Genomic DNA, 15512 nt, shown 5'->3' with positions numbered 1-15512 from the left:
TCCGGGGGGCAGATCCCTTCCCAAACGTTCCGAAACGTTCCGAAACGTCCCGGAACGTCTGACGTTCCGGGTGGCCAGTGCAAACCGGAACGGCCGTTCCGGAACGCCCCCGGAACGTTCCGGAATGCCCCTGGGACGGCCAACGGTTACAAACAAATTTGGCAAAAATTGAAAAAATTGAAGTAAATGTTTGGGCTTCTTTTTGAAGGGTGCAAGGCCTCAAGGACTCATAAAATGCACCCCCCTCCCCCTTTCTCTCCACAAGCTAATCCTCAAGGCTCAAGCTCTCTCCCTCTCACACTCTCAAGATCTCTCCCTCTCAAGACTCACTCTCTCAAGGCTCAAGGCTTCAAGCCTTCAAATCTCTCCCTCTCCCTCCCACTCTCTCAAATCTCTCCCTCTCTCTCTCTCTCTCTCTCTCTCTCTCTCTCTCTCTCATCATCTAGTCATAGCAAGGTTGAAAATGGTCTTCAAAACGAGTTTTTTTTGAGTATTAGAGTCAAAGCACTCTAATACTCGTATTTAAACACAAGGAGCTAAAAAATGCACTATTTGGGTGTTTTTTATACCTCCCGTTCCGCGCCGTTCCCGTTCCGGACCCCTAGCCGTTCCCCCGTTCCGCAGGGATCTCATCACCGTTCCCGTTCCGCGTTCCGGGTAACTATGCTGTAGAGAGTATTGAAAAGGAGGCAACCTGTCCATGGTGAAACCATGTGTCTGAAACCATGATGCCATCTGTGCATACCAGCATGATGTATCCCCATTAAGAGAGAGAGAGAGAGAGAGAGAGAGAGAGAGAGAGAGAGAGATGAAAATTATATTAACGTCTTCAGAAGGCCAGAATGACCTATGAGACCAGAAAGTTACAATGTGGTGTGTGTGCGTGTGTGCGTGTGTGTGTGTGTGTGTGTGGGGGGGGGGGGGGGGGAGCTGATGTGTGTGTTATCAATGATTTTTGGGACATGAGTGTAGATAGTGGTGTGCATGGATGAAGCCTACAAAGGCCTGCTTGTACCTCAACTGAATATATAAAGCCTAGCTTATGGGTAAAGTAGATGGTGGTGTGGGGGACAGATGTAGTAGGTGTGTGAGATACAGCACGCGCGCGCACGCACACACACACACAGAGACAGCCAGTATTGCAGCTCGAGACGCCTCTACTCCCTTGTCCACTGGCCTGTCCTGTTAGGGACGCATCTTTGTAGGAGTAACATTGGACGGGGTCATTCCCAGCTAATGAGAGGTCCACGGCCACAAGGACCTTGCTTACAGCTTCCTCACCGTCTGCAGGTTCAGGCGATCCTTGCCCACCATTGGAGGAATTACGGATGACGACTCAATGGTCTCTGCCTCTCGAGGCAACCCTAATGGAGACACTACGCCAAGTGAAGACCACTCCTATGTGTTGCCAGTTGTAGCCTACAGCTCTAGAATTGTTAAAAGCTTGTCCATTCCTATTGTAGGTAAGGATTTAGCTAGACTTAGACTTCATTTCTTGTTACATTTTATCGTGAGAGAATCGAGACATTGTCATCAGGGTGCTTTGTTCTGGTCTCATGGACCATTTTGGCCTTCAAGAAATGTTAAATTATCTTTCTTTCTGTCGCAATAGGTGCATTTGTGGTTTCTGCAGTTCCTTGAAATCTTCTTGTTTTTAATAGCCTTGTCCATATGAGGGCAGTGGCACTGAATCTAATATTAGACTAGGCGAGTAGTAATGATCGATTATATACAACAAATCAGTATAGAGCAGGGTTTGTTAGCTGCATGATTGACACCGCTTATATCAATGTGCTAGATCTTAAAAACCTTGTTATCTCTGGTAGTTAAGATTCAGAAAATCATTCTGCAGTTTGTGCAATCTGGCAGGTTCTAAAGAGAGAATTTCCTAAAGGTGTTGACCTTGTGTATGAAAGTGTTGGCGGAGAAATGTTTCAGACATGCTTGAATGCCCTTGGAGTATTCGGTCGACTGGTCATCATTGGTATGGTGTCACAGGTATTGTAATCTTATAGTGTGAACCCCAGACAATATTTTTTTTCCTGCAGATAGTCCCATGGTGTGTGTGTTTGTGTGTTTGTGTGTTTGTGTGTGTGTGTGTGTGTGTGTGTGTGTCCATTGTTTTCTTCCAAATGTAATCACTAGGCATTTGGGTTATCCAATTGGATGGAATGTTACTCACACGCAGAAAGTGGATTGGGTTATGAATCGCTTGAATGTTAAACTGCATTACTGGAAGCTTTCTACCTGGCCACTACATGTTCGCCTACGAATTGTTCAGAGTATCCTTGTGGCATATGTTCAGTTCTTTTTTCCATTGTTGCATTGGCCCCGTCATTGTCTTGACTCTCTCATGTCGGCCATTTTGTCTCATTTGTGGCGAACGCGTGCTCACAAAAAAGGGTTGCGCTTGATATCGATGGCAAAACTATGTACACCAAAGCGCTTTGGTGGTTTGAATATATTGGACCTGCGTAGGCATGTCATTGCTAGGAAGGCTATGCTTTTGCCTACACTTGTGCAACAATCTCAGCCTTGGACTCTTATGTTTGCACACTTGACTCAGCATGTGGTTACATCTTCATTTGGTCACTGGCAATCATCCATGTGGGAGGCAGTATTTGGTAAGATGGATGCTCGTATTCCGGGATGCCCTCTTTCTTCCACCTTGCTTTCTGCATGGAAACAGGTTACGATTTATCTTTCCTGGAATGCTCGGAGGGATGGAAACTCGCTTCGTGCGGAGAGTCTTCATTGGAGTCGGGCTTTTTCTCTTACTTTGGTTGACCGCTCGCCTCGCCGGGCGTATTTCCTCTCCTGCCGTGGCATTCGAGTGGTTGAGGATGTGGTGGATGCAGATGGTTTCACTTTCGAGTTTCCTTTTGCCGCTCGCCGCTTTAGATTGGGCATGCACTATCGCCAGATTTGAGAGAATTACAGCAAATGTTGTCAGGTTTCCTGCCGGTTTCACCTTTGGCTGATGGTGATCGCATGTCTGACTGGAAGCTTGGGGAAATGCCATTTCAAGATATTTCTGTTGGCCGGGCATATGCTCTTCTGCTGCCTCGTCCATGGATTGCTGATCATTGCAACGCTATTTGGCACATGCATAAATCAGATATTTGGTGGCGCAGGATTATATCTGTACCATGGGAAAGTCGTTTGCCGTTGAAAGAGCGTTTGTTTCTTTGGCGGTGTTTACTTGGTGTGCTCCCAGTGGGTACCTTTCTTAGGATGCGCCGTATCCGCTCTTCATCATGTGTCCGTTGCTTATCTGCCGATGAGGATGTTTGTCACCTCTTGTGGGATTGCTGTGTCACTCAAGAATTCCTTCGTCGGGTTTCTGCGTGTATGCGGCTACGTTTTCCCACGACGGTCTTCCATAAGCGGTTTTGGATTTTCGGTATCTTCTCACCGGCGTTGCCGTGCTTTGCAGCCTTCTTCATGTGGGCATACTGGAGCCTGTGGCGGCAGCGTAATGGCTATATGTTCCACCGCATTCATACGGATCCACTACCTTTCTTCAAGATTTCCCTTCGGCAGTCTTTGCGGTTTGCCTTCGAAGTTGGTGATATCACAGCAGAGATACATCAGCTTTCTTATGAATGCTTTTAGCTATTCTATACCGCCGAACATTGTTGTGTTCCTTTCCTTGTACATCTTTTTGGTGGGTTTTCCTCTCTCTGAGGTTTCCCACAGATAGCTAAATCAAATTGATTTACAAAAGAAAGTGTGTGTCTATTGTTGATCGGCGATGTTTTGGTCATTTGTATTCAAGCTTAGTTCTTGAAACAAACATGATGCTGCGTTTTGCTCATTCTTAACCATTCAAGGATCCACAGAATACATGCATAAGGCTGTCTGCATTTTCCTGCGAATGGTTGTTGGTACACTGTTGTTGAAGGGGGTAGTATAGAGCGATCAGTACTGAAACAGGTAGCATATATGTGAGATACAATTGCTGTTTTATAAGCGTCTACTTCTGAAAGTAGTGGGATGTTGTCATTGGCTTCATTGCCACATGGAGCATCTGGTCTATTGGGCTTTCTTTTATTGGATAAGCTTCTATTTGATGCCAATGGGACCTGACTTGGACACCTGCATTGTTTGCAATTGAACCTTACAGAAGAGTGTCCAACACAAGGAAAAATTTTGAAATTCACCTATGAAATGTACACTTTTCTTTTTTTCTCTTTGGAAATATTCGGTGCTGATAGACTTTGGTGCAAGAATAAACTGTCGATATCAAGTTTCAAGTGAGTTGTTTATCTGCTTGCTATGTGCTAATAATGGTGCACATCCTCATTTCGCACGTGCAGTATCAAAATGGAGAATCATGGGAGCGTTCTGTTTATCATGGTCTTTGTGAGAAGCTTTTATGGAAGTCTCAAACACTTGTAAGATATCTCTACTCATAGAATTTTTCCTTGGGACAATAAGTTAGTGGCTTGAATGATTTTGAACCAAGAAATTTAACTCCCATTTGCATGATCTTGAAATTGTAGGTGGGCTTCTTTCTCAATCATCATGTCAATAAGTGGCATCCAGCTGTTCAACGGCTATACAAACTATACAATGATGGAAAGCTTAAAGTATGAGACTTAAGTCCTAATGTATTAAGTTTAAAACGTACTTTCTGTTTCCATTACTTTTCAGTGCTTTCTACTGGCTTTTGAGCTCATAGTTCTTCTATTCTTAGGAGATACATGCTATTTCACATACATCTTAGGACACACCTAGGTTTTATAGGCCCTTCTGAAGTTTAAGAAGAGGGGATGGAAGAGTGAGCTCTGAGAAATTGAATTCAGTTAGGGTGGAAAACGAGATATCCAAGGTAGTTTGTGGGGAAATAAAAATTGGATTGGATCATTTGCATGTATTTCTGGTAAAGGTGGACTCAGATGGTAGTAAGTAGCCACACTTCCTGTAAGAGAGCCATTAGGTTGGTGTTTATGGTGGAAATATTAAATTAGCATTCATAACTTAGAGAGCATTTTACATGAATGGGATCCGTGGAGGACATCATTGATGTGTCATTCCTGGATGATTAATGAGATGCAACTTGGATTGGGCCTGAGCAAATAAACCCTCACATGGGTGAGTGTTTATTTGTTCATGAAAGGAATAAAGGAGTTAGAAAGGATTTTTAAAGATTTGGGATGACTTAGCCAAAATTAGTCACATCCAGGCTAACCTATCAACCCTCCCCTTAATTGTAGCTTATCCAAATAGTTTGCTCAAGGAGAGGGATACAAGTGAGGCTCTACAATAAAGCCTTCGTCAAAGGGTACAGAGCAAACAAAGCTTAAACAAACACGCCCCCTTTCAAGGGTGTAGATACAAAAGTAGGCCTTCAAGCTAAAGTACCAATAGATGAGCAAACTGTCTCAAAGTACATTTGACTCTTAACTCATAGCAAAGACTTCAAATAGCCAATTCACTTTAGCTTTGTCTTTATCTGTTAGAAAGTTCTCCCTAGCTTTATTCTTGTCCTCAAACTGATAATGTGAAGATAAATGATTCTTCTTGTCACAATGCACGCAAGGGTTGACAAGGTAGTAATCTTTAGCAAGATGCGTCTCTTACAGAATGGTAGCACCTCTTCTTTGAAGTGGCTATGACATAAGCTCCTTCTATTGTCTTTCTCTCCTCCTTGACCAGCTTCCATTTCTTCTCTTACACTGAGTTGATGACATCCTCCGAAGAAGGAATTGTATTCTTCTCCTGGAGGGTTAGTGAATGTCTGCCCTAAACAAGGTGGAAATGCTTTTAGTAGCACAACAATCTTGTCCTTTTCTTCCACTTAAACGTGGACATAAGAGAGTTGTGTACAAATTCCTTTCAGCCTATTGATGAGGCTAGCAAGATTATGCTTCACTTGCAAAGTCAAACCATAGAGTTGCATCCTCGTAGATATTCTACTATGCTTAGCCTTGTCCCCAGCAATCTTTCTAAAATCAAACTACCGTGAACACAAGCACAATAGAGATAAATAATCCAAGGAGTGTTCCACTAACTTGAAAAAGGGTACAAAGAGTGGTGCCTTATACAGGCCTTGAGATGGGATCTAGGTATGACATCATGGATGATCTATGAGACGCAACTTGGCTTGGGGAAGTTCTTCTTACATGGATTAAGGTTAGTTTGCTTAGGAAATGAGTGCAGGAGCTACAAAGGGTTTGCAAAGATTTTTGATGACTTGAGACTCGTATGGGATAAGCCTATGCTTACCCAATATATAAAAGTGATGCCATGGAGCTTCGGAGAAACTATCTGTTGTAATGTTTGTTTATGTACCAGTTCCTCTGGACCAAAAGGGTTAGGAAATGATTGTAGGAGCTACAAAGGGTTTGCAAAGATTTTTGATGACTTGAGACTCGTATGGGATAAGCCTATGCTTACCCTATACTTAAAAGTGATGCCATGAGAGCTTCGGAGAAACTGTCTGTTGTAATTTTTGTTTATGTACCAGTTCCTCTGGACCAAAAGAAGCCTCGTTTTTTATATCTCAAATGTTTAGCCGCTTTTATTTGTTTTTTTCTAGCTTTTAGTGGGATGTTAGATATCCCCTTTTGAACTTGAGGCTGTTGAGAGGTTCCATCCTCTTATGTAAGTGCCCCTCTCTCTCTAGCCTCTTATGCCTCAAGCCTCTTCCCCTCGAGCATCTCAAACCATTATTGCCTTATAGGCTTCTGAATAAATTCCTCTCTTGCAAGCGCCTCTCCCTCTCTACTTGCTCTAAGATAGTACTTTGTAGCCTCATATACTTGTTTTTGTGTATTTGGCACTTATGCCTTCTTTATTCGATTTCCACATGCTCCACCTCTCGTTTTATTTTTGCAAGAAAGACTCCTTTAGAGTGGATCATGGGAGGAATGTGGTGAACCATGAGGGTGGTGATTAGCGCCATCCAAGACAATGCTTCATAAGATAAAAGTTTGCCCTCAAGATCTTAAAAGGTAAAATGTCTCTGCGTGAATGGAATCCAGGAGAGACATCCTCTTATAACGTTATGATTCGCTCCGCAATGCCACAATTGATTGTTACATACCTTTATTAGATGACTCACTTAGAACATCACAACAATAGAAGATCAAGGTTCCTAGTGGTTAAGGGGATGGAGTTTGAGGATCAAGGTGGCTTACAGGGGAAATGAAGTTTTTACTCAAAAACATTCATTTGTTCAAAGCTAGTGCCTCACAGCCTACCATCCCTTGTCTCTATTGTGGTTGGTTTCAAAGAACATTATTTACATTAGCTGCTCATTGGTGACCCTTTACATGAGTGTCACGCAATTGTTGTTTTTTTTGCAACAGTTAGTCTGGATGTTGGATGTCATTGGTGGCTGTGTTCATAGAGCTTAATTGTCTGAGGAGGAGACAGATTTTCCTGTTATTGAGGCTTCAATAGTCAGTGTGTTATTAAATTGTGAGAATGTATAATTTGGATGTGCTTTCTTGCTGCAGTGATGAAGTTTTAATCTTTGTTTTTGTGGAATAAAACAAATATTGAAGAGGTTGAAATTGTGGGCACCCCCTTAATTTCCTTTGTTAGAAGAATGCTAGTAGCCTGCTTCCAATGTTAATATGCGTCTGTCAAAAAGGCACTCAATTAACATGACATTGTGTTCGCTTATTGATTGATCCACTGATAGCATAAAGGCTCGTTTGCGGAAAACAAGACTTTGTATGTGCCTATATAAAAGTGGATTGAATAGTCCTGGTCTTCAAATTTTCCAGGTTGCAGTAGATCCAACAGCTTTCAAGGGCTTGGAAGCAGTTGCTGATGCAGTGGAGCATCTGCATTCTGGTCATAGCATTGGGAAGGTCAAATAAATTTCTTCTTTCGAGTCTCATAAAAGTTTTGACACATGAATGGCTTTTTTATTGTCTTTCCTTTGGCATTCAGGTAGTGGTGCAGATTCAATCACAGGATATGGCCTATCAATCTCGTTTGTAGTGTGTTTTTGTCACCCAACTATGGCATTCGTACCTATGGGGACTCGGTGCATTTACCATTTCCCTTTAAATAAATAAAATGGCTCAAGAGTGATGTTAAGGGGGAAATGGCTCAAGGTACAGTTTTGACAGAGAAGTATATTGTATCCACTGGGGGAAATGGCTCAAGGTACAGTTTTGACAAATAAGTATATTGTATTCACTGTGATGGGGAGAGAGGATATGATTTATTTTGTGTATTGTCTCTGTTGTGAAGGATCCTTTTTTATTTTGTTTCCCTTGCACATCAATGAAGGCGAAAAGAGATAACTTGGAACATGCTCAAATGCATCAGATCTGAACTGTCCAGGCTATTATAAAAATGCCCACCATTTGATAGATGCTCTTGAGACTTATGCCAAAACCCATTTAGTAGATGCTATTTGTCTCTGGAGAATTGCATATAAGAGATAATGACCTTTCCATACAAATCTCCTTTATGATGGAAATCCATCTTTGAAGCACACAAGAAGTTTCTTGAATTTATTATCCGCACCCAACATAACCCCTTGATAACAGGAAAGCTCATCCCACCTTGTAACCTTGACATTATCCAAAGAAGGAACACATCTTCTTGGAGTTGGTGAAGTTCTTACAATACCCTGTTACTTTGCTCTATCCCCGTGCTCAACATGGGGATTTTGACTGGGGATGGAAATGGAGAGAGCTTTTGGAGAGAGCTTTCTTTGCTATTTCATATTCCAATTGAACCCTCAGTCTGACTTGTACATTGAAAAAAATTATGCTGTGAACATAGGGGTAGGACAAGAAGATACACACCACCCTATTAAATCATGAGACTCTTCAAAAAGAATTACAATATTACATCAGCATCTAACATGTAATGACCAAACTAGTCTTGCTTGGTGGGCTTCGCTATATAACATCTATAGAATACACGAGGACATATGCAAATTGACAATTAGTATCTAGCACTGAAGGAAACAAGAGCATGACTAATTTGGCAAGGGCGGCACTACGCGAAAGGGATATACATTTGAAATAATGTTTATGGGAGGAGACAAAGTTAAGTGCATCAATTATTCGAGATTATAGGGATAATTACAGTTGAGATTATATCCAAGCGAGGTTGTCTACTGATGAATGTTTTTTTGTAGTATACGTGCTACATATAAATTCTTGCAAACGAAAAGTATTTCAAAAAGAAAATTTTCATCGAATGGTTGGTAGCATAGAAGGTGGATGTTGATTGTGTTTTGCCTTTCTTCTTTTGTAGTTATTATGAGTACAATGAATGAGGGCCACTAGTGATACATGAAACCTCACCTACTTTGTTTTGTGTTATGGCATCGACAAAGCATGTTGCACCGTTTGCCACACCGATTGTCAAGTCTGTGTTTTCAATGATCATGCAACACATGCCAATTGCAATCAGATCTAGCTCGTCGAACTTAGGCTCTAGGAGCCACTATTGAAGGACATTTATGTTACCCCCATTCTTCTTTATTTCAACTTTTGTAATGTCAATTTGATTGTACAACTTATTCAAGGCTAGGTTTTTATAGTATTGGAAGTCTCATTTGTGAGTACAAATTATCGGAGTAGAGTTGTTGATGTAGTCATGCATATGTGCTTCATCTATAATACATGTACCCAAGTTACAATTGATCTCATCTACAACTAGTTTTCTTTCACGAATAATGGTCAAGAATTGAAGCGATTCAAGGTCCGTTGCATGTCTTACAGAGCATGACATCTTATAGAAAGTGCATGTACAAAGTGGACCGAGCTTGTGATATGGCATGTGTTACAAAGCTCTCGTGCGTGACTACAAATTGTGGGTAGTTGGGCAAGATCACCGAGAAAGAGAACACATTTGTTGTTGAAGGGATCTACAATGTATTCCTTGTTACGTTAACATTTTGTCTTACGATCAAGTAAAATGTCGTTTGGATTAATATGGATAGCTCCTCTATAATTATAATATTTGTCTTTATAATATGGATAGCTCCTCTATAATTATAATATATGCTCCTTTTTTGTCCAAATATCACTCATCGGTGTCATGAATAGAGAGGGGTTACTGTTGATTCGTGGTTGGTACCTTGAACTGGTAATGTATTTTAGATGCAATGCTACTAAGTCTTGTTGTTCTCGCTCCAATGGCAAAGTACCCAACAATAATACAAAAGTGAGGACAGTAGGAGTGTCTTTCATTTGTCTATCGACCTCGTTTATCGTTATATATGTGAGGTATGTCGCTGTGCACGAGAGACATTTTTCTAGATTGTGAGCAAAGATGTCAGATTGCATGCTCCAATCTTTATACAATGCAGTAATTTTAAACCATGACGTAGCATGTGGACGGTAAACTAGTTTCAAGTTGGTTGCAGCCTCCCTAGTTTATTGATACCTGGGATGTAATCTTCTAGGTCCTGAGAACTTCATATTGACACCTAATACGAGAGAAACGAGGACATATATAGTATGATATCAATTATTTCAATACCTAATATGGTATCAATTATTTAGAGTTAAGTAAAGATGCACAAGGTGAATTCACTACTTTGATACACCAAATGCATTCACTATTGTAATACATCACATGCATTGGCTAGCAACTGCATGTAAAGAGTTGCGTGTGTAACTAGCATGTGCAGAGATCGACATCAAGTGTATAGTCTTAATAACGAGATCCAAATAAACTGAAGCAAAGGAAGTAATGCAAAAATTCTAAAACAAGCAGATAGATAAAGCACAAATGATCTGCAACAATAAATGAGGTGCTTTACTGATTTGCAATGTTGTATTGCTGCTTTTTTATTGTACAATCTACAGGCCAATTTTTTAGTCGAGTTACAAAGAAGCAATGTGAATAGTTAAACATATCGTTTTGCAATGAAATGTCATAGATTGAAAGTGCAAAGTATACCGTCCACGTCATCTAGAGATGCCATACAAAAGTATGGTGGAGAGTTGGCACTGTGGTCTCTTCAAAAATTTATAAGAAACGAAAGCCGTGCCCTGCCCTGTAGCATTTATGTGTTGCGCCAAGCAAACACATGCGCGTGGAAAATTTGATGCAGATAACGAACCTTGTAGTGTTGTTGAGCTGGAGGCGCGCTTGCTATATGGGGTTTCTATCTCAACCGCCTATTGGACAAAAGACCTTTGAGAAGATGTGAATAGATTATCATTGCCCCGAGGAAAAATGAGGGTTTGTGTTGGCTAGAATACCAAACTGATGTCTGTAATCTGCAGCCATCTGAACTTGATTTGATAGCTGCTGCGTACATGGACCTTTGCTCATAGGATCCGCCACCGAATCATGGTTATTAGCAAGAGAAGCTCTTTATAGGCCGCAATATTGGCCATATTGTCTATAGAGTTTCTTCTATCCGACCCAGTTGTTGAATGGACAGCAGTGAACTACTCCTGGAGGCTAATAGGTGCTGACATATTGGTATGCTTGTCTCCAGAAATGCCATTACTCCGCAGTCCGTGTTCGGCAGCTTCTCCAGCATCAAATCTCTTTGTGTCGAAAAAGAATTAGCTTCTACTTGTGCTCTTTGACTATTCTTGTGATCCTGATTAGCAGCGTAGGCACCTGCATGAGATACTACTTCAGTTACACTGCAATGTTGTTGCATCTCCTTGGAGCTACACATTAACCAACTCCCGCGGACACCATATTCTACGTTGAATTGGTCATGAGAGATGTTTCTGTTTGTCTACAGATTGTTGCAAAATGCTTGCCTTATCAAATTTTCAGATAGGCTATCAGTAGAGTTGGACAAGGATTGCGATTGAAGCCAACGGCTCATCAGACCATGACTTGCACTAGTGGCAATACTCCCCATTGCCTTTCCCTCGACATTGAGCTGTCTGCCACTAATCCCCTCACACACTCTGCTAAAAGCGCAAACAACTAGCACTGAAGCCACTGGCTTATAATTACTTGAGGATAACCATCAGAAGATTTGGCTTGATCGATCCTGCTAAGCTTTTCTACCCTCATTTTCACTTTGACGTTTACTCGTTCCATTTCTTCTGCCGTCTGCATCGCCAACAGCCTAATAGCATCAGTAGAAAAATGTGATGAACGGGCTTAGGAAGGCAATGAGTGTTGGTGATTTGACTCCAGATTAGGCCAACTGATCATTGATTAAATCCGATATCTTTTGTTTCAGTAGCACTAGAGCAGACCTCTGCCATGGGTTGATCGCATGAAATATCTGAGGGCTCATCAGGTTGGCAATCATCCGACGTACCCTTCAACTTAATGATCTGCGAGACTGCCACGCAGCTACAACGCAGAGTGCACTTTTTATTTTATTCACCTCGTAGCTTTTCACGGCAAAGTTTGGCAGCGATGTTTTTTTTTTAATTTTAAATCTAATACCACGTGGTGACTGGTGCATTCGGATATCGGAAAAAGAACCTTGGGCTCACCAAGTAAACATGTTAGATGTATTTCCATTTAAATCTAATATGTACATTGAAAAAATTATGCTTCGAACGTAGGGATAGGACTGGAAGATACACGCCTATTAAATCACAAAATTCTCCAAAAAGAATTACAATATTAAATCAGCATTTAACATGTACTAACCAAGAAAATATGCTTCGCACATTGTAGAAGAACAGTAAGACACAAGCCACCCTCTCAAATTATGAATTCTCACAAAAAGAATTCAAATATTAAATTAGCAATCACAGTTCGTGCCATATAATTAAATGTGGGTCCTAGGGGATATGATCGAAACAATTAATTAAAATTATGTTTTATCTCGTACAACGATAGTTGAACACGCAAAACAGATCCTCATTTGTCAGCTTGCTCTGATGGATAAACATATTGTGGTTTAAATCCAAGCCGAAGTAGTGAAGAAAGATAAAAGTAAATATGTTTGCAAGCCATATATGGTTTGCTTTGTGCTACTCGTTCTCCAAAGTTTCCACACGTACACATCGGGCTACTTGTAACATGAACTTCATACCTCTCACCCCAGACTTGTGAAGAAGATGTCTCTACCATGAATTTATCATGCATGTCTGCCTTCACAACAATGTATTGCAGAATCAGGGCCTCCATGGTTACTATCAACTCAACTCTCTTGGAGGCTTTTTCTTAAAGTTTCATGGTTGAGTTTCTAACAACCAAACCTTATTTTTCTTTAGTGGATCTGTCAAACAACTCCACCATTGATACATTTAATCTTGAAGACATATCCACACCCATATTTGTGGCCAACATAAACTTTGTGGACAACGTTGAATCTAGTACAAATTGAAATTGATACCTAATGTCACACCATCTTTCACTCAAGTCTGGATGTCACCATTCGGAGTGGAAATGATGGCAAATATCCCACTATTACTACTACCTCATAATCCGGGATTGATCATGGATAATCTTGCATGGCAATCAAGCAACAAAGGTTCACTTCCCATAGTATTCAAGAACAAAATGACCTTGCACAATGAAGCTGAATACATCGTTGGAAGAATCTTTTAGAGCTCAGTAACAATATAGATATATTTCAACTGACACCCAAGCCTATATTTATACACAATGCCCATTTGTCTCTCTCCTCTCTCACTATTCCCATCTCCCTATTCTCACTTTCTCTATCCCTCTCCCTACTCCTCTTTTTCTCTATCCCTCTCCCTCCATTTCTCTCTCTCTCTCTCTCTCTCTCTCTCTCTCTCTCTCTCTCTCTCTCATATATATATATATATATATATATATATATATATATATATATATATATATATATATATATATATATATATCAATATCATTTCTCTCTATATCTCTCCATGATGTCCTCTCTCTCTCTCTCTCTCTCTCTCTCTCTCTCTCTCTCTCTCTCTATATATATATATATATATATATATATATATATATATATATATCAATATCATTTCTCTCTATATCTCTCCATGATGTCCTCTCTCTCTCTCTCTCTCTCTCTATATATATATATATATATATATATATATATATATATATATATATATATATATATATATATCCCTCCCTCTTTTCCCATCTGCTCTCTCTATCCCTCTAGTTCTCTTTCTCTCACTCTTTTCTCTCTTTATACCTCTCTATCTCTATCCCTCTCCCTCCACTCCTCCCTCTCCCTCCATTTCTCTCTCTATCTCTTCCATCTTGCTGAATTGGCCTCTTGGCTACACTTGTGCAATATGAAGTATATTTAATGGCTAGTTTGCATTAGGTGCACAAATATATACAGCAAAATCATACCCAACATAGATACAAGTAGACATATTAGTCATGCATGCATAAATGTCTTGAGTACAAGAATAAGCATATATATGTTATTGTTATAAAAGATTGTCAAAAAATGTAGCCATAGAATATGTTCATACACCCTCAATTGGTCATACAGACCTAGCATATAGATGTTATTGTTATAAAATATTTTCATAAAATATAGCAATAAAATATGTACAACGTACTTTTTAATAGGGGTTCTCTCTCTCTCTCTCTCTCTCTCTCTCTCTCTCTCTCTCTCTCTCTCTCTCTCTCTCTCTCTCTCTCTCTCTCTCCAAGTAAAGACACAAACACCCTACATGCTCTTACTTCTTCAGTTCGGATCGTTGTAGCGCGGATAATGTGTCGTGCTCTCTACAGTGGGTGGTCCTCAGTGCAATGTGCATGACAATCTCACTCAAACAGACTGAATCTCCCTCACACAGACTGAACAGAAAGGAAACAATAGATGCCAACAAAGCTCACAAAGACACAACAGCAGACCAGAACATGTGACTCGACTATCTCAAAGACTGATACAGACTCTGGCTTGGCAGCACACTCAGCTCCAGCCCAGGACTCACAGGTACAATGGGGGTGTCGAGGCTCAAATGTGTCGGGATGGTGAAGACGTGCTCTGTGTGAAGACCCACTCTAGACGACTACGTACAAATTAATCCCACTAGCCCAAAACAACTACTCATATGTACAACCATAAAGAGCCACCAACGGCTCATAAATGTCCAGTCAGCTAAGTCTATCTCCAAACTGAGTGGTGGTGGTGACCTGGCCACGATGTCCACTAGACCACCGTCGGTACCCTGCCATGTGTCACTTCCCAGCCCAAAGGGCCCGTCCAGTGTGAACCAGACCAACTGTAACTAACTGTCCTATGAAAGTGAAAGTGACACTGTATAGCAGGCTACAGGTTTCCCGCCACAAGACCGCTGCCCGTCCCGAAGAGCGGAACTGAAATATCGGCAATCTACTGTTGGTGGTCGGATGATGGAGGAGAGGGAGGAGGCTGATAGTAAGGTGGGTAAGGAGATGGAGGCCAAGTGTATGGTGAGGGGTGGTGTTCACTGTGATTAGATTGATTTTCGGGAATGTAAACTCTTGCTGATTTTGATTTGGGCCTGAAGATGAGGATGCCCTTTGTTTGGGACAATCTTTACTGTAGTGGTCCTTAGACTCCGGACAATGTCTACAAGGAGGATACCCTTCAGGTAAAGGACACTTACTTTGGTAATGCCCATATTCACCGCATCTGT

The 15512-nt window shown here is 41.0% G+C and overlaps 1 protein-coding gene across 2 annotated transcripts in view; it reads left to right on the top strand.

Moving 5' to 3' along the window:
- LOC147446820 (ARP protein (REF)) overlaps nucleotides 1-8276 on the top strand; it is a 192470-nt gene extending 184194 nt beyond the window's left edge. The window contains exons 15-19 of one of the 2 annotated variants that reach the window (XM_086522787.1): nucleotides 1870-1998; nucleotides 4320-4397; nucleotides 4506-4592; nucleotides 7740-7826; nucleotides 7909-8276. In XM_086522787.1, the coding sequence (XP_086378913.1) occupies nucleotides 1870-1998; nucleotides 4320-4397; nucleotides 4506-4592; nucleotides 7740-7826; nucleotides 7909-7959 (432 nt within the window). In that variant the 3' untranslated portion in view covers nucleotides 7960-8276. The remainder of the gene's footprint in view (nucleotides 1-1869; nucleotides 1999-4319; nucleotides 4398-4505; nucleotides 4593-7739; nucleotides 7827-7908) is intronic. The other variant, XM_086522788.1, reaches the window with a different exon arrangement.
- The last annotated feature ends 7236 nt before the right edge of the window (nucleotides 8277-15512 follow it).

This window comes from Adiantum capillus-veneris, chromosome 11 (assembly GCF_014529385.1).
Source record: "Adiantum capillus-veneris isolate H3 chromosome 11, ASM1452938v2, whole genome shotgun sequence".
Lineage (NCBI taxonomy): Eukaryota > Viridiplantae > Streptophyta > Polypodiopsida > Polypodiales > Pteridaceae > Adiantum > Adiantum capillus-veneris.
The sequence above is the reverse complement of the archived record's forward strand: the minus strand, read 5'-3'. Positions and strand labels throughout refer to the sequence as shown.